The sequence below is a fragment of the Capra hircus genome, chromosome 11 (genome assembly GCF_001704415.2).
Source record: "Capra hircus breed San Clemente chromosome 11, ASM170441v1, whole genome shotgun sequence".
In the NCBI taxonomy this organism is placed as follows: domain Eukaryota; kingdom Metazoa; phylum Chordata; class Mammalia; order Artiodactyla; family Bovidae; genus Capra; species Capra hircus.
In genome coordinates this window covers 14702143-14721826 of record NC_030818.1, presented here as the reverse complement: position 1 = coordinate 14721826, position 19684 = coordinate 14702143, and the positions used below count along the sequence as shown (strand labels likewise).

Genomic DNA, 19684 nt, shown 5'->3' with positions numbered 1-19684 from the left:
TGGAGGAGAGGACTCTGATCCTCTTTACTGCTGTTGGAGGCAGAACTTAGAATAACGCCCAGGAAGGAGAGAGAGAGGAAAAAATACCAACAGGAGTTTTAAGTTGGAATATGACTAAATTATAGATCTGGATAGATTGAGGGTTCATTGAACTGGAGAAGCTTATCTCAAAATGAATAGATTAGAAGTCTACCACCAACTGAAATGGAGGCTGTATCAGAGCAGCAGCTTGATTTATACAGAAACAAAGTTTGCATATGTTCACACCTGAATTTGTTAACTGTGAGATTCATCACTAAATCAAACAAAGGAAGGTAGAGTCATCATAGACTCGTTTCAAAATATTTCCATTGTAAAAATGGGCTGAGTGGTTAGGGCTGTGCTTTACCTAAAGAAATTATTCTATGACTAAGGGTGGGCTATCAATTAAGCCTTGGCCCAACTGTCTTCTGTACACTCTCGCTTCAATTTTTAAGTCACCTGTAGTGGAAAAGTAATTGCAAATTGTTTATGGGACACTGATCATGTGTATTTACCCAGATGTCCTGCTTCCTGTACCCTTACCACTCTAACTCACAGAATCATAAATTAGATAGAGATCAGAACTAACTCAACTTCCCACATAAAGCAGATGCTAACCTCCTAGAGAACTGATGCCAAGTAGTTGCCAAGACAGTGCTTTACATGACAAATACAACAGAACCCACTGCAGCGAGTTTAAGCAGAAAAGGAATTTCTTGAAGATATCAGATGACTAACAGAATCTTTAGGAGGGTGCAGAGAACCAGGCCTGGGAGGCTGTGTAGGCAAGAACAGGTAATTTCAGTGCTGGTTCGCCTGGAAACCCTACTGTCTCTACCTCTGGACTCAGGCTCTGCAGGACAGAGCTGGAGCAACTGTGCCACTGCGTTCACAAGAGGGATGTCTCTATGCTGTTTCACCAGGATGGCTTTGACACTGTAACCCCTTGGCGCTCCAACTGTAGTCTTTTGTTGGCTTCCCATCAGCAGAACCCTGAGGGTAGGTATGTACTCGCTGACTTCAAGGAACGCTGTGAACAAGGATTTCTGCAGACATTTGGAGACAGTGTGGGAAGGTGAGGGTGGGATGAGTTGAGAGGATAGCATTGAAACATATACATTACCATATGTAAAAGAGATAGCCAGTGGGAGTTTGATGTATGACTCAAGGAACCCAAAGCCGCTGCTCCATAACAGCCTAGAGGGGTGGGAAGGTGAGGGAGGTGGGAAGGGGGTCCAAGAGGGAGGGGACATATGTACACCGTAATGTCAATTCTTATTATCTATGGCAAAAACCATCACAATGTTGTACAGTAATTATCCTCTAATTAAGATAAATAAATACATTTTTAAGGACTTCCCTGGTGGTCCAGGGTTTGGGAGTCTGCCTGCCAATGCAGGAGACATGAGTTCAATCCCCGGTCTGGGAAAATCCCACAGGCCACAGAGCAACTAAGCCCGTGTGCCGCAGCTACTGGGCTTGCGTTCTAGAGCCCGTGTTCATCAAGAGAAGCCGCTGCAGTGAGAAGCCCCGCTCACTGCAACTAGAGAAGACCTGCGTGCAGCAGCGAAGACCCAGCACAGCCATAAATAAATACATACATAGAATAGGGAGAATATTCAAAGAAAGAAAAAACTATTTCATATATATATATATATTTTTTTTTTTTTTAAAGAAAAAAGGGTTTCTGGCTTCTGCTTTGTGAAAGTGAATGTCACTCAGTCATGTCTGACTCTTTGTGGCCCCATATACAGTCCATGGAATTCTCCAGGTCAGAACACTGGAGTGGGTAACCTTTCCCTCCTCCATGGGATCTTCCCAACCCAGGGATCAAACCCAGGTCTCCAGCATTGCAGGCAGATTCTTTACCAGCTGAGCCACCAGGGAAGGATTTAGGAATATGGATTTCATAATTTGGGAAGGGTATTTTAAAATTCAAGGAGAGTAAAAGGTAATCACCAATTACCCTAAAGAAGTACATTACCCTAAAGAAGTATCTTTGGGCTTCTTGGCATTTTGAATAAGATTCTGATTCCTTGTTAACAGCACTTATTTGTTATAAACATCTGAGACCTGCTCCCTCTTCCCTAGGCCACGTCCTGATGCCATGCCTGCCTGCGGGCATCTGAACACAACTATCATACCTCCTTAAGGTATTTTTTTCTTCTTGCCAAATATCTCCAGCTATTTCAAATGTTAATTTTAGGAGAGGATTTCAGCTGCCTTGAAAATCAACAATCTGTCCTTCCTCATTTAGTTTCTCTCACTAACTGCTAAGTCGCTTCAGTCGTGTCCGACTCTGTGCGACCCCATAGACGACAGCCCACCAGGCTCCCCCGTCCCTGGGATTCTCCAGGCAAGAACACTGGAGTGGGTTGCCATTTCCTTCTCCATCTCTCACTAAAGCCTGTCTTATATTAGTGTATCTGAATTATTAGGCCAATTGTAAGGAGTAAGGATGGGGAATTATAGATTTTTTAAAAATATTTTATGTATATATATAAAACAGAGAATAATAGACACAATGTACCCCTACTTCCTAAAGGAGTTAGTCCAGAAGTTTTGATTCTCCTTTTCAAGGCATACAAGGAAGTTACCAAACATGAATTGGCCCAGTAACTTCCCCTCACACTGACTTTCTGGGCAAGAAGACAAGCAAAATTCTAGAACAATTAGAATTATGAGTTGCAGGCCCCCAGGGAGAAAAGTATTGTGACTTTTCTTTTCCTTTTCCATTATATTGAGAGTAAAAGGCATGAGTATCTATAAATGTTTAAAGTCACAGAATAGCACACAGGTGGTATTTTCAGGTACAGTAGCTCAGATGATGTTCAAAAAATCCTGAAGCAAGCTGGCTAGCCACCATTTTACTGCTAAGAAGCAAGATGAAACCCACACTTGAAATTAGGTCTTAGCTCCAGATCCCTGGGCATTTCCATTTTGCCACACTCCCCAGAAGAGTAAAGGTTGGGAAGAGACTGGGAAGAAAAGTAAAAGGGGAAGGGACATAGCTCTTGGAACTTATTCAGGATGTCAAAATTTCTAGTATATTATCCATTCTAAAACTGAGCTTCCCAGGTGGCACAATGGCAAATAATTTACCTGCCAGTGTAGGAGACGCAAGAGATGAGGGTTTGATCTCTGGGCTGGGAAGATCCCCTGGAATAGGAAATGGCAACCCACTCCAGTATCCTTGCCTGGAAAATTCCATGGACAGAGGAGGCTGGCATGCTACAGTCCCTGGAGTTACAAAGAGTCGAACACTACTGAGTGAGCACAACAGAGCATCCATTCTAAATATATTGAAAACACCTGACTGCAAATCTGTTTGCAAAGGAAAGTGATGAGGCCATATGGAGGATGTGCTTGAATGAAGGTGGTTTTGCTCATTTTGCTCATTTTATCATGATACACTACAGCATGAGTCTCCTATAGCTGCTGTAACAAAATACCACATGCTAGGTGGCTCAAAACAACAGAAATTTACTCTCTCACACTCTGGAGGCCAGATGTCCCAAATCGGCATCGCTGGGCTGATACCAAGTTGTCAGCAGGACCACACTCCTTCCAGAGGCTCTAGAGGAAAATTCATTTTTTTGCCTCCTCTAGCTTCAGGTCAGAGAAGGCGATGGCCCCCCACTCCAGTACTCTTGCCTGGAAAATCCCATGGATGGAGGAGCCTGGAAGGCAGCAGTCCATGAGGTCACTAAGAGTCAGACACGACTGAGCGACTTCACTTTCATTTTTCACTTTCATGCATTGGAGAAGGCAATGGCAACCCACTCCAGTGTTCTTGCCTGGAGAATCCCAGGGACGGGGGAGCCTGGTGGAGTGCTGTCTATGGGGTCGCACAGAGTCGGACACGACTGAAGCGACTTAGCAGCAGCAGCAGCAGCAGCTTCAGGTGGCTGCCAGCATTCCTTGGCTCACAGCCGGTCCAATCGCTGTCTCCATAGTCACACTGTCTTTTCCTTTTCTATCTGTTTTGAATCTCCTTCTGCCTCTCTTTTATGTGGACACTTTTTTTTATTGCATTTAATGCTTACGCAGATAATCCTGGGTTATCCCCCCATCTCAGGAGTCTTAACCATACCTACAAAGATACAACATTTACAGATTCCAGGAATTAAGACTTGATACATTAATATTTGGATGGCCCACTACAATCACATTTCCACATTCCCTCTTTCTATTCTGTTTTACATCATTTGTTGTTATAAAAGTAATAGGTGTCTGTTAAAGAAAATCAGAATATATGGATAAAAGAAGGAAATTTAAAATTATCCCTGAGAGATAAGTACTGTTAATATTGTTGGTGCTTATCTTTATAGTTGTTCTCTGTGAACATACATTTACATATGGATTTCATTAAAAGTTCAAAAATCCAGGCTGATAGCACAGCCCCTGGTCTCACTTCAGAGAAACCCTTCTCACACGTTGGGAAACACTGTTGTTAATCCCATAGAAAATCAAGAATGTTGAATTTATTTAGGGTAAAACTTCAATATCCCTCTATATCAGATAAGTTAATGTCAGAAAGCTCTTTTTGAAATAAGTTTTGTAACATAAAAAGTTCCTGATTGCGCCAAGGTAGGGGAGACAGTATGCAAGAACGGCATTCTGAAGACAACTGCTGGGGAAGTTTCCCCATTCCTGAAGCCTGGGGTAAACCTGCTTCCTGGAGCTTGTGGTTACAAGCTCTAAATGTGTATGTACAAGTGGGAGCCAGTGGCTCTTCAAAGTCAGGAGGATGCCCTGAATACCATCATGGGGTGGATCAACAGTGGTGGTCCATTTGCTCTGTGTTAATCTTGCTCAGGACTCTGGTGACAAAGAGTATGCATTTGCTAAAGTCCCCTGGAATCCGAGGGTTTCTCAGGTGGCGCTGGTGGTAAAGAAGCCACCTGCCAATGCAGGAGACATAAGAGACACGGGCTCGATCCCTGGGTCAGGAAGATCCCGTGGAGGTGGGCATAGAAACCCACTCCAGTATTCTTGCCTGGAGAATCCTATGGACAGAGGAGCCTGGCAGGCTGCAGTCCATGGGGGTCACACAGAGTTGGACACAACTGAAGCGACTTAGCACACATGCACTCTGGGACCCAAGATATAGATGATAAGGATGACTTTGGCTGTGGTAGCAATAAACTTTAATTAACTAAATCAGCTCATTTCATTTCTCTTGCTTTCTGTCTTGGTTAACAATAAAAACTAATGTACATTAAATGTTCAAAGCACATTGTTTTCATTTTAAGCTGTAGAATAATAAACTAACAGCAACAGGACTCACATTTTGTGAATAAACAGGGAAAAAATGAGTAATTCCTTTCCTGATGTGAATTTCCAGCTTTGCATCTTTTACACTCATTTCACTTGTACTTACGCTCATCTTCTCTTTTTGAACTGAAAGTTCATACTGTGTCCAAACCATCCTTATTATGCTTTGAAGAAAAAGAGGAACTTGTCAGTATTTGCCCTTCTCTTACAATCCCCTGCCGGAAATGGAGACACTTCAGACCTACAAGAATACTGGATTTTGTGATGAAACAGAAAGCAAACAAAAAGAAATTTTATTTTCATTTTTAGCCACACGATGAGAAACTTTTATTTTATAAGTGTCTTTTGATCCATCAAGAAGAGGGCAACCGGATGCTCAGCCAGGTACTGTGGGGACAGAGAATGGGGTATTAAGTGGGTTTTGGAACCAAATATTGACATTTGGATTTACATTCATTTAAAATTTGTTTTTGGTGGGTATGAAGCCTTAACTCTAAAGAGGGCAATGTTGCATGACTGGTTGGATTTGCAAGCCGGGAGACTTTAGGAGTCATGAGTCTGGTCTGCTGGGATTTCATCCAGTTTTTCAAAACTGAGGTTTAAACTAACGTTAAGTCAGAGGGGTGCGTTTGTGTTTACTGTGAGACAAAGTGAGGGGAAGGACTTTGAAAATACTTTGGGTCATGAGATTTCTGTTAGAGTTGCAAAAGTTCAGAGCTGAAAAGCCGTGGGGGCACTGCTCAGTCCATGAACTCCCCTGAATTAGGCGAAGGCTGCAATCCAGACAGAGAAGTGAAGGATGCTTAGAGGACCCCTGTTATTGATAGGGTCTTTACAGACTTTATCTCAGTCAATCCTTACGACACTGGAGGAGAGAGGTGGAAAATGCAGAGAGACATCAAGTGACTTGCTGCAGATTATGCAATGATTGTCTAAAGATGGGATAGGACCCCATTTTCTGCCACTGTTCCCTTAACAGTTCAGTGACCTTCCATAATACTAATTGTGTTAGCCTGCTCTGGCTGCCATAACCAAATACCACAGACCGGGTGACTTAAACAGAAAGTTATTTTCTCACAATCCTGGAGGCCGGAAGTCCAAGGTAGACAGAATGTTGGCAGGTCTGGCTTCTAAGGCTGCTCTCTTAACTTGCAGATGGCTTCCTTCTCCCTGTGTCCTCCCATGATCTCTCCTTGGGGCACGCATATCTCAGGTCTCTCTTTGTGTGTCCAAATCTACTCTTCTTATAAGGACACCAGGAAGATTAGAGCTTCAACATATGGATTTCAGGGAATGGGGTGAACACAATTAAGCCTGTAACATTAACAGTGACAATAATCTATGAGATTGCTGGAGTCTAATGGAGATCTAAGTACATTCTAGACTACAGCCTTTTTACTCGAAAGGGAGAAAGATAATACCCACTGATCATCTCTGTCCCAGCTGCTTTTCTGTTTAATCTTCTTGATTTGTTTATGACTGTGCTGGGTCTTCGTGGCTGCCTGGGCTTTTCCCTGTTTGCGGTGCATGGGGGCTACTCTCCGGCTGTGCTCTGCTAGCTTCTCATTGCTACGGCTGCTCTTGCTGCAGAGCGCAGGCTCTACGGCTCTCAGGCTTCAGCAGCTGAAGCACACTGGCTCCGGAGCTGCGGCTCCCAGGCTCTGGAGCACAGGCTCAGTAGTTGTGGCTTAGCTGCTCTACGGCATGTGGAATCTTCCTGGATCAGGGATCGAACCCATGTCTCCTGTATTAGCAGGCAGTTTTCAATTCACTGTACCACCAGGGAAGTCCTAACAGCTGTTTTCTAATTTTATCCATAGACTGTAGAATGCTCCATAGACATGAGTTTTATGGGTCCTGATGAAACTCAGTTCTCTAAGGAACTCATGTAACCATTCTGAAGAAAATATCTATTTTTAGAATTAGTCTAAATATTATTTTCCAAAGCACAAATATAGGAAAAAGGACTTCTTCTATGTAATTCACTTATTCTCTGGACATTTTGCTTCAGGTTGAGGGCTGGGGGTTCAGAGCCATAGTCAGGGCCCAAGGGAGCCAGCTGGTCGCAGTCTTATTCTTTATGCCAGTAGGTAACAGAGTGGATGACCTGAGCTTTGGACTATAGGCAGCATTCATTCTTGAGAGAAATAAGTAACAGGTCAATAGTCTGACTAGGTTTTCTAATCTAGTCACAGACTTCTCTGTGGGTAGGAAGACTCTCCAGTATCCAAACTGAATATGAATTTTTAACATCTTTAAAATCAGCTGAGATTCCTGCCTGATGATCCACGTAAAGTTTTAATCACTTTTGCGGACAAGGTGACTATATGGCTAACTTTGGGTCTAGTTTATTCTGTTTATATGTGAATATAAAGAACTTTTTGGCTCCTTCCTCTATCTTCTTCCTCTTTTTTCTGTTCTCACTTAAACTCTGACCCATTCAACGGAAGTCTGACCTATCAAGGCCCGTGTAGGAAGGGAAGGAAGAAACTATAGCAGCTGTTATCCTTTCTGTGTACCAGTCACTATCCCTTGATTGAGGATTCCCAGCCTGTTGGTGCTAGAGCTGGAATTCACCTCAATCCAGGCATCAAAATACAAAGTAGGCCCTTGCTCACACTCAGGAGTTGTCCCAGTCCTTGTTTTCAGGCTCTTTTCCCCATAGTTCTTACCCTGTGCAGTTTCCTCTGCCTAGAAATAGCCTTTCCCCTTTGTAGCCTGGTAACTTTGGTTTCATTTAAGAATATTCAAAACTTACCCCCTCCAGGCAGAATTAAATATTCCTCCATGAAAGCCCTGCTGCTGCTGCTGCTGCTAAGTCGCTTCAGTCATGTCTGATTCTGTGCAACCCCATAGATGGCAGCCCACCAGGCTCCGCCATCCCTGGGATTCTCCAGGCAAGAACACTGGAATGGATTGCCATTTCCTGCTCCAGTGCGTGAAAGTGAAAAGTGAAAGTGAATTCGCTCAGTCTTGTCTGACTCTTTGCGACCCCATGGACTGCAGCCTACCAGGTTCCTCCATCCATGGGATTTTCCAGGCAAGAGTACTGAAGTGGGTTGCCATTGCCTTCTCTGATGGAAGCCCTACTGACCTTCAAACTCTTATTGACTTCAGTTTACAATAAGTAAGACATCACTACCCAGTGCCAGGATATATAAATAACTGAAACAAAACTTTGATGAAAAAATACGGAATAGTTACAGCATTCTGATAGTTTAAATTTTATTTCACTTTTTAAATTATATTAATCGTAATACACTTCAGTTGATATCAGTTCAGTACAGTCACTCAGTAGTGTCCGACTCTTTGTGACCCCATGAACCCCAGCATGCCAGGCCTCCCTATCCATCACCAACTCCCGGAGTCTGCCCAAACCCATGTCCATTGAGTCGGTGATGCCATCCAACCATCTCATCCTCTGTCTTCCCCTTATCCTCCCACCTTCAATCTTTCCAAGCATCGGGGGCTTTTCAAATGAGTCAGCTCTTCACATTAGGTGGCCAAAGTGTTGGAGTTTCAGGTTCAACATCAGTCCTTCCAATGAATATTCAGGACTAATTTCTTTTAGGATGGACTGGTTGGATCTCCTTGCAGTCCAAGGGACTCTCAAGTCTTCTCCAACACCATAGTTCAAAAGCAGCAGTTCTTTGGCGCTCAGCCTTCTTCACAGTCCAACTCTCACATCCATACATGACTACTGGAAAAACCATAGCCTTGACTAGATGGACTTTTGTTGGCAAAGTAATGGCTCTGCTTTTTAATATGCTGTCTAGGTTGGTCATAAATTTTCAAGGAGCAAGCATCTTTTAATTTCATGGCTGCAGTCACCATCTGTAGTGATTTTGGAGCCCAAGAATATAAAGTCTCCTACTGTATCCACTGTTTCCCCATCTATTTGCCATGAAGTGATGGGACCGGATGCCATGATCTTAGTTTTCTAACTTTCTTAGTTGAGTTTTAAGCCAACTTTTTCACTCTCCTCTTTCACTTTCATCAAGAGGCCTTTTTTAGTTCTTCTTTGCTTTCTGCCATAAGGGTGGGTTCATCTGCACATCTGAGGTGATTGATATTTCTCCTGGCAATCTTGATTCCAGCTTGTGCTTCCTCCAGCCCCACGTTTCTCATGATGCACTCTGCATATAAGTTAAATAAGCAGGGTGACAATATACAGCCTTGACGTACTCCTTTTCCTATTTGGAACCAGTCTGTTGTTCCATGTTCAGTTCTAATTGTTGCTTCCTGACCTGCATACAGGTTTCTCAAGAGGCAGGTCAGGTGGTCTGATATTACCATCTCTTTAATAATTTTCCACAGTTTGTTGTGATCCGTACAGTCAAAGGCTTAGACATAGTAAATAAAGCAGAAATAGATGTTTTTCTGGAACTCTCTTGCTTTTTCGATGATCCAGTGGATGTGGCAGTTTGATCTCTGGTTCCTCTGCCTTTTCTAAAACCAGCTTGAACATCTGGAAGTTCATGGTTCACATATTGCTAAAGCCTGGCTTGGAGAATTTTGAGCATTTCTTTGCTAGCATGTGAGATGAGTGCAATTGTGCAGTAGTTTGAGCATTCTTTGGCAGTGCCTTTCTTTGGGATTGGAATGAAAACTGACCTTTTCCAGTCCTGTGGCCACTGCTGAGATTTCCAAATTTGCTGGCATACTGAGTGCAGCACTTTCACAGCATCATCTTTAAGGATTTGAAATAGTTCAACTGCAATTCCATCACCTCCACTAGCTTTTCTCCTAGTGATGCTTCCTAAGGCCCACTTGACTTCACATTCCAAGATGTCTGGCTCTAGGTGAGTGATCCCACCATCATGATTATCTGGGTCATGAAGACCTTTTTTGTATAGTTCTTCTGTGTATTCTTGCCACCTCTTCTTAATATCTTCTGCTTCTGTTAGGTTCATACCATTTCTGTCCTTTATTGAGCCCATCTTTGCATGAAATGTTCCCTTGGTATCTCTAATTTTCTTGAAGAGATCTCTAGTCTTTCCCATTCTGTTCTTTTCCTCTATTTCTTTGAATTGATCACTGAGGAAGGCTTTCTTATCTCTTTGCTATTCTTTGGAACTTTCCATTCAAATAGGTATATCTTTCCTTTTCTCCTTTGCTTTTTTCCTTTTCTCCTTTGCTTTTTTCCTTTTCTCCTTTGCTTTTTTTCTCCTTTGCTTTTTGCTTTTCACAGCTATTTGTAAGGTCTCCTCAGACAACCATTTTGCCTTTTTGCATTTCTTTTTCTTGGTTATGGGTTGATCCCTGTCTCCTGAACAATGTCACAAACTTCCATCCATAGTTCATCAGGCACTCTATCAGATGTAGTCCCTTAAATCTATTTCTCACTTCCACCATATAATCATAAGTGATTTGGTTGAGGTCATACCTGAATGGTCTAGTGGTTTTCCCTACTTTCTTCAATTTAAGTCTGAATTTGAAAATAAGGAGTTCATGATCTGAGCCACAGTCAGCTCCCAGTCTCATTTCTGCTGACTGTATAGAGCTTCTCCATCTCTGGCTGCAAAGAATATAATCAATCTGATTTCAGTGTTGACCATCTGGTGATGTCCATGTGTAGAGTCTTCTCTTGTGCTGTTGGAAGAGGGTGTTTGCTCTGATCAGTGCAGTCTCTTGGCAGTATTCTATTTGCCTTTGTCCTGCTTCATTCTGTACACCAAGGCCAAATTTGCCTGTTACTCCAGGTGTTTCTTGACTTCCTACTTTTGCATTCCAGTCCCCTATAATGAAAAGGACACCTTTTTTTGGGTGTTAGTTCTAGAAGGTCTTGTAGGTCTTCATAGAACCTTTCAACTTCAGCTTCTTCAACTTCAGCTTCTTCAGCATTACTGATCAGGGCATCAACTGGATTACCATGATACTGAATGGTTTGCCTTGGGAACGAACAGAGATCATTCTCTCATTTTTGAGACTGCATCCCAGTACTGCATTTCGGACTCTTTTGTTGACCATGATGGCTACTCCATTTCTTCTAAGGGATTCCTGCCCACAGTAGTAAATATAATGGTCATCTGAGTTAAATTCACCCATTCCCGTCCATTTAAGTTCACTGATTCCTAAAATGTCGATGTTCACTCTTGCCATCTCCTGTTTGACCATTTCCAATTTGCCTTGATTCATGGACCTAACATTCCAGGTTCCTGTGCAATATTGCTCTTTACAGTTTGGACCTTGCTTCCATCACCAGTCACATCGACAACTGGGTGTTGTTTTTGCTTTGGCTCCATCTCTTCATTCTTTCTGGAGTTATTTCTCCACTGATCTCCAGTAGCATGTTGGGCACCTACCAACCTGGTGAATTCATCTTTCTGTGTCCTATCTTTTTGCCTTTGCATACTGTTCATGGGGTTCTTAAGGCAAGAATACTGAAGTGGTTGCCATTCCCTTCTCCAGTGGACCGTGTTTTGTCAGAACTCTCCACCATGACCCATCCTTCTTGGGTGATCCTACATGGCATGGCTCATAGTTTTATTGAGTTAGACAAGGCTGTGGTCCATGTGATTAGATTGGTTAGTTTTCTGTGATTGTGGTTTTCAATCTGTCTGCCTGCCCTCAGTTGATATCATGACCTGCTAATGAGTTCAGCAGTTTGAAAAGTTGTCTTCAAGGAGACTCTCTCATCCTTTGACAGCTTTTCTTGCTTCTCTTGTCTCTGAAAGCCTCAGATGCTTGGCAGCTCACACAGATGCACTGGGGTCCAGGTCTTTGGTGTCCCACACATTAGTCATCTAAGAAGTTCCATTTTAATCTCATTTATTTGTCCAGTGATGAAAAGTTTGGCCCTACAAGCATGACAATTTGTATCTTAGCTGGGTGTTCTTCACATATTTGACATTTAAACTAATCATTTCAGATACCTCCCTCCTTTATATAATTTAATTTTTAATAATAGTCATATGACAGGATTAATGATAGTAATGGCAAAAAGGAAACTCAGTGACAATTTTTTTTAATTTAATGTGGTAAAATACATGTAACATGATATCTACCATCCTAACCATTTTTAAAAAATAGACACTGGGTTTTATTTTATTTATTTTTTGGCCACGCCATATGGATTGCAGGGTCTTAGTTCCTGGAACCAATGCCTCTGCAGTGGAAGCAGAGTCTTGACCACTAGACTGTCAGGGAGCTGCCCTATCTTGGCCACTTTTAAGTGTACAGTTCAGTAGCAGTTATGTATATTCACACTGTGGTAGAATCTCCAGAACTTTTGCATATTGAAAAATTGAAATTGTCTCCATTAAGCAAGAATGCCCCATTTCCACCCTCCCAACATCTCCTAGTGACCACCATTCTACTTCCTGTTTCTATGAATGTTTTGGCTACTCTAGACATTTCATGTGAGTTAAAGCACATAGTATTCATTTTTTATGACTAATTTATTTCGGTTAACACCATGTCCTCAAATTTCAGCAATACTGTAGCTTATGACAGTAGCTTCCTTCCTTTCCTTGGGACAAGGTAATCTCTAAATCCGTCCATGTTGCTGCAAATAGCATAATTTCATTCTTTTTTATGTCTGAGTAATATTCCATTTTATATATATACAACTTCTCCATCTATTCCTCTGCTGATGGACATTTAGTTTGCTTAAACCTAGAATATTATTCAGCCATAAAGAAGAACGAAATGATGTCATTGGAAGCAATATGAGTGGATCTAGAGATTATCAGAGTAAGTGAAATAAGTTAGACAGAGAAAGACAAATATCATAAGATACCACCCATATGTGGAATCTAATTTTTTAAAAAGAGATACAAATGAACTTATTTACAAAACAGAAACAGACTTACAGATAATGACAACAAACTTATGGTTACCAAAAGGGAAATGTCGGGATAGCTGCTGCTGCTGCTAAGTCGTCCAGTCATGTCCGACTCTGTGTGACCCCATAGACAGCAGCCCACCAGGCTCCCCCGTCCCTGGGATTCGCCAGGCAAGAACACTGGAGTGGGTTGCCATTTCTTTCTCCAATGCATGAAAGTGAAAAGTGAAAGTGAATTCGCTCAGTCGTGTCCGACTCTTTAGCGACCCTATGGACTGTAGCCCACCAGGCTCCTCCATCCACAGGATTTTCCAAGCAAGAGTACTAGAGTGGGGTGCCATTGCCTTAGCAGGGAGGGACAAATCAGGAGCTTGAGATGAACATACACACCAGTGATCTTCCCAACCCAGGGATCAAACCCAGGTCTCAGGCCGATTCTTTACTGTCTGAACCAGGGAAGTCCCAAACATTCACGCACTACTATATGTAAGGTAGATAACCAACAAGGACCTACCGCATAGCACAGGAGAGTCTACTCAATATTCTATGATAACCTGTATGAGAAAAGAATCTAAAAAAGAATGAATATGTGTATATGTATAACTGAATCACTTAGCTGTAGACCTGAAACTAACATTGAAAATGAACTATACTCCAATAAAATTACAATATTTAAAAATAAATAAAATATGATTCCAAGGTTTCAGGCATCAGTCCCAGTGTTCTGTGTCTTGCATAGCCCTTTCTGCCCTGAGAAATAGAAATTATATAACTTGTTTTCTACTATGCAGACTAGGGAGGATTCACAAGTCTGGTCTGGTGAACTTCCAGGAAATAAATTTTAAGTGTTTATATAAAGCTTATTCACACTTTCTTGATCTAGAAGTTACACAGGAAACAGCAGAGAACTGAAATAAACCAGGCTCTGAAGAGAGAGAACTCTAAGTGTAGGCAGAAGGGTTGAACTGTGACACCCTGTAGCATCTGCAACTTGGAAAACAGGAGGTTTGATTCTAGGACTTAGGTGATTTAGAAGGTGCATCACTATTATTGTTCGCCATCATTTCCTGTTTCTCTGTTCTGATTGCTTTTGCTATGTAATAAACTGCCCTAACTTGTCACGGTAAAAATAAAACAAAATAAAATAAATATGGGAATGCAAACAATTCTCAAAAAGAAAAAAATTGAAGAATTTACACTACCTGATTTCAAGACTTACTATAAGGATACAGTAATCAAGAAAGTGTGATATTGGCACAAGGACAGACATAAATAAGTGGAACAGAATAGAGCTCAAAAATAGATTCACAAATTCAATGGGTAAAAGATATTCTTCTCAACCAATCATGATGGAAACATTGTATATACCTATGGAAAAAAAGTGAAACTCAACTCCTTATCTCACATCATAACCAAGAAAATTATCTCACAATGGATCAATGGGGATTTCCCTGGTGGCCTAGCAGTTAAGAGTCTGTCTGCCAGTGTAGGGGACACAGGTTCAATCCCCGGTCCAGGAAATAAAATCATACATGCTGTGGAGCAACAAAGCCCAGGCACCACAGCGGCTGAGCCCACAAGCTCTGGAGCCCATGTGCCACAGTAAGAGAGGCCACTGCTCCAAGAGGCCCATGGATCACAGCTAGAGAAAAGCCTCCACTTGCTAAAACAAGGCAAAGCCTAGGAGCAACAGTGAAGACCCAGTGCAGCCAAAAATAAGCAGACAAAGAAATGAATAGGACCCAAATAAAATCTAAACTTACAAAACCTCTAGAAGAAAGTAGGTGAAAATCTTTGTAGCTCAGGATGAGAGTGGTTTTGTTGATAGGACACAAAAAGCATGAATCAGAAAAGAAATAATTAGTAAGTTGGGCTTCATAAAAATAAAAATGTTTTGCTCTTCAAAAGATGCAGAAGAATAAAAGGCAAACCATTGTACTAATCATATTTTTTATTTTCCATATTTTATGGAAGTAGAAACATATGTTTATAAAAATACTTGTCCATGAATGTTCATAGAAGCTTCATTCATGACAGCCAAAAACTGGAAACAAACCAAATATCTATCAACAGAACTAATGGGTAAATGGATCTTTTCCAACAGTGAAATACAGCTCAGCAATTTAAAAAGGACTGAACTATCAACACCTGCAAACAATAAGGCAAAATTTAACAGCACCATAGTAAGTGAAAGGAGCCAGACACAAGAGTAACACTACATTTGTCCATTTACATGAACTTCTAGAACAGGCAGGGGGTTCCCAGGTGGTTCAGTGGTAAAAGAATCTGCCTGCCCATGCAGGAGACTCAGGAGACATGGGTTCCAACCTTGGGTTGGGAAGATCCCCTGGAGGAGGAAATGGCCACCCATTCTAGTATTCTTGCCTGGAAAATCCTACAGACAGAGGATATCGGTGGGCTACAGTCCATAGGGTCGCAAAGAGTTGGACACAACTGAGCACACATGTTGCCCTAATGGTCCAGCAGCAAGCGATGAGAAGGAAGACAGACACAAAATCTGGTGCAATGGGTCAAGGGACCTGCAGCCTCTACTGGACTGAGGTGCAGAGTCCACTCTGAGTCCAGGTTTTATTCCTAATTGCAGACTACAAGACTTTCTTTGATCTTATCTTTCTCACGACACTACACTGACATAGTCCAGATCTCCTTGCTTCACCCCCTTCTCAGCTAGTCTTGGGAACAATTAGCAAGTGTGTAGGCGGCGTTCATGCCTGACGCTGACCCGGTGTCCAAGGTCCATGCTTTCACGATCCCAGTCATACTCCCTTCTGGGTCTGGTCTTGGGGTTTGTAACAGGCGATTATTCTAAGAAAAACATGAAAGATAATCATTAACACAGTTTCTTAACATATGCTGTTTTTCCAGGTGCTGTTTCTGTGAAATTTCTCAAGGCTGTGAAAGTACATTATTAGGAATTCCCACTACACACACACACACACACGTGCTAGAACACGCAAAAGCAATTTATAGTTAAAGAAATCAGATCAGTGGTTGCTTTGATGGGGACTATAAAGAGGCACAAGGGAACTTTCTGCACTGATGGGAATTTTCTAAATCTTGACTGGGGTAAAATTAACTTCGGTGTGTACATTTGTGAAAGTTCCTTGTATTTTATTGTGTGTGAAGTATACGTCAATGAGATTGATTTTTAAAATGAGGCAGTTTGGGGACGCCCCTGGTGGTCCAGTGGTTAAGACCTTGCCTTCCAGTGCAGGGAGTGTGGGCTCAATCCCTGGTCAGGGAGCCAAGACCCCATATGCCTCCTGGCCAGAGAACCAAAACATAAAACAGGAACAGTGTTGTAACAAACTCAGTGAAGACTACAAAAATGGTCCACATCAAAAATCTTTAAAAAAATGAAGCAGTTTAATATTTAACTGGTACAGAAAGGTCTCAAAAACTTCAGTAAATAAACAAAACAGATGTCAAACATTACGTAATCTGTGTTCTTCTTGGTGTGGAAAAAAAAAGGGAAAGTGACAATGGTTGCTTCCTGAGAGCTTCTGTCTTGTTAGTTTTACAGAATGAGGAGCCATTTTACAGAAAGAAGAGGATAATATTGGAGTCATATTTGATTTCTCCGTTTGGAAATAATATTGTCTTTTAGATACAAAAAGCTGGGAAGTTTTTATTCAGAAAAAGTAAGTATACTAGAAATCAAATCTGCCTGATTACATAGTATGCTTTCATATATGGGTGGTATTGAATAGAAAAATCAATTTATGCCTTCCTTCAATCAGTTATATATGGAATTCCCATCATATATTCTTCTGTGATTTGGAGAATTCAGTTATAAATATGGTGTCCTGGGATAAATGGCAGAACCACAGATAAGCCACAAAGAGTGATGGTTTTAAAATATTGGTCCCCTGCCATCACCTGTGCGAACATTGTGTAGATCTAAGTGGCAACCAAAACGTAACTCTTTCCACCTTGATGACCATGTCTAGAGTATGCTGTCCAATGTAGTTAGCAGCAAGTAGCCATGTGTGTCTATTTAAGATGTGAATTTAAATAAACAAAAATTAAATCAAATTTAAAATTCAGTCACACTGTCACACAAGCCACACTTCAACTGCTCAGTAGCCACATATGACTAATGGCTCCACTGCTAGACAGTACGAATAGAGAACATGTGTACCATCTCAGAAAACGTGGTGACATTCCAGCTGAGGTTAGCAGCAGGGATCAGCTACAGAGACAAGGGGGACCTTGGATGGGACTCTGGAGGTCTGAGCACCTGATGATGCAGTTCAGATCAGAGAGGCCCTGGGGTCTTTGGGAGCAGATATCCACTTGGATTTGTCAAGAAAGATTTGAAAAGCAGGAGCAGCCTAGCCCGGGAGAAAAGTAATGCAGACAAACGTCTATGAGTACGACACCAGAGAGACATTTCTCAGAGCTGGCAGAGACTGCCTGGGAGAGTTAGATCTTGGCAAGTCAGACATGAGACAGCTTTTCCAGGGAACCTCACCATGGGAGATGAGAGTTTGGCAGTGATACTCTTCAGAAAACACCAAATTTCACCTCAGATAAAATGTGCTACTCCTTTGAGTGGTGGCAACAGAATAATGGCTAACAATAGTAGCTAACATTTATTGAGCTATTACTTTCTATGAAATACTACATGTGAATTCTCACTACAACTTCATAAGTAACTTCTCAACTCCATTGTACAGATAAGGAACCAATGGTATACTGGAGCTGGTTCTTACTGTTTTATGAGGCCTGATTGATGGATGTTTATGCTTTATGCTCGCCAGCTGACATACATTGTTAGCTTGAAATTGGCCACAGTGGAAATATAATGTGCACATTGGTATGTGCTCTGAATTTGGGCCTTTTCCCTCAGAGAGGCAGTGTTTTCAATGGTTGGCAGTGCAGCACTGAAACAGGCTCAGAGAGGCTTAGCAACTTGGCAAGGCTTCCCTGTTGGCTCAGATGGTAAAGAATCTGTCTGCCAATGCAGGAAACCTGGGTTTGATCCCTGGGTTGGGAAGATTCCCTGGAGAAGGAAATGGCAACCCACTCCAGTATTCTTGCCTGGAGAATTCCATGAACAGAGGAGCCTGGAGGGCTACTGTCCATGAGGTCACAAAGAGTCAGACTTGACTGAGCAACTAACACTTTCACTTTTTCAAGGTTACACAGATGGTAGCAACTGGCAGATTGTATGCCAGTCTCCTTGTTTGAAAGCCCAACATCTTGCTCCTCTGACCTTACTCTTGTACAGCGAGGACAAGATTACTCACTTTACTTTGTTATCAGAGAATAAAACATCTTGTTCACCAAGGACTCTGATGTTAGGAATGAAGGGCTTTACAGAGCTCTGCTTGAAGGCCTGGAATTCAAGCATTCGGTATTCCCATAATTCAAGATAGGTCCAAAGGAGGTGGTGGTGGGGGACGAATGAACCTAATGCTCTGGCAACATGATGCTAGTATATATATTTTGTACAAATGAATAAATATGTATATTTCCCCTCACTTTCTCAGTGAACTTCATAAAGGAGAACAGTCAAGTTCTCATTCAAAGGATGGGAATGACTGTGATAAAGCAAATTTTGGATGAGCTATTTGTATGGAATGTCATGAATTACGAAGAAGTAAGTGTCATTCTTGGCGAGAGGTTTGAGCAGGACGCTGCAAGAGGGATCATTCACATGATTTTGAAGAAGGGTTCAGAAGCCTGTAACCTCTTTCTTAAATCCCTTGAAAAGCGGAACTATCCTCTGTTTCAGGAATTGCATGGACTAAGTAAGTATCAGTTTGCTTTTATATGTTCTACAAAGAGAATAAACCATGAAGAAGATCCATAATCCTCATGACAGAGCCTCTGCTCTCCTCCCTTTTCATATTCCTGGGCTGTGAGCTTTGGTCACATTCAGGAAAAGCTCAGACACTCTCAGGAAAAAGAAAAACACTCCCACTAGATTACTTGATGGTGAAGCCAAATAAGAAACTCCGAGGTCAGGGAACAAATGATTTAGCATAGTCTGACTTCAGAATCAAATTGGATAATGAAGGTACTTAAGTAGTCAAAGCAGGGACTCACCTGGCAGTTCAGTGGTTAAGACTCCACACTGCACTGCAGGGGGCACAGGTTCAGTCCCTGGTCAGGGAACTAAGATCCGTCATGCCAAGTGCCCACACCCCTAAAAGAGAGAAGTCAGTGCAGTTTTCAACATTCCTCAATCTGACGAGGACCGTCTTTGGACAAGTGGCCCCGTGACTACCTACTCTGATCCAAGCTCCACTCTAAAGAGAGCCTGACTGACTAAAGAAGCATGATTCTGCTTTTCATGAAATATTAATCAAGGTTAACTCTTGATTTGCTGAGTGTCACCCCAGACCATCATTCTAAGCCATTTCCCCACTAGTCTCATGTACATTCCTTATACCAAACACTGGCTCCTCTCCTTTCCAATCAGCTGCTACAAAGTTTGGTGTTGGAAATGAAGAAACAGAAGGGGAATGGGGGTAAAGGCCAACACAGAAAAGCAGGAGTAAATATCTGGAACCCTTTCTGCCATTCTAGAACTGGGGAAGGAAATTAAAGTCAGATTCTCAGCACCACCCC

At 42.0% G+C, this 19684-nt stretch overlaps 1 protein-coding gene across 1 annotated transcript in view; it reads left to right on the top strand.

Moving 5' to 3' along the window:
• NLRC4 (NLR family CARD domain containing 4) overlaps positions 5525 to 19684 on the top strand; it is a 46746-nt gene continuing 32586 nt past the window's right edge. The window contains exons 1-3 of the mRNA XM_005686398.2: positions 5525 to 5682; positions 16621 to 16746; positions 18601 to 18861. Of these exons, the coding sequence (XP_005686455.2) occupies position 16746; positions 18601 to 18861 (262 nt within the window). The 5' untranslated portion in view covers positions 5525 to 5682; positions 16621 to 16745. The remainder of the gene's footprint in view (positions 5683 to 16620; positions 16747 to 18600; positions 18862 to 19684) is intronic.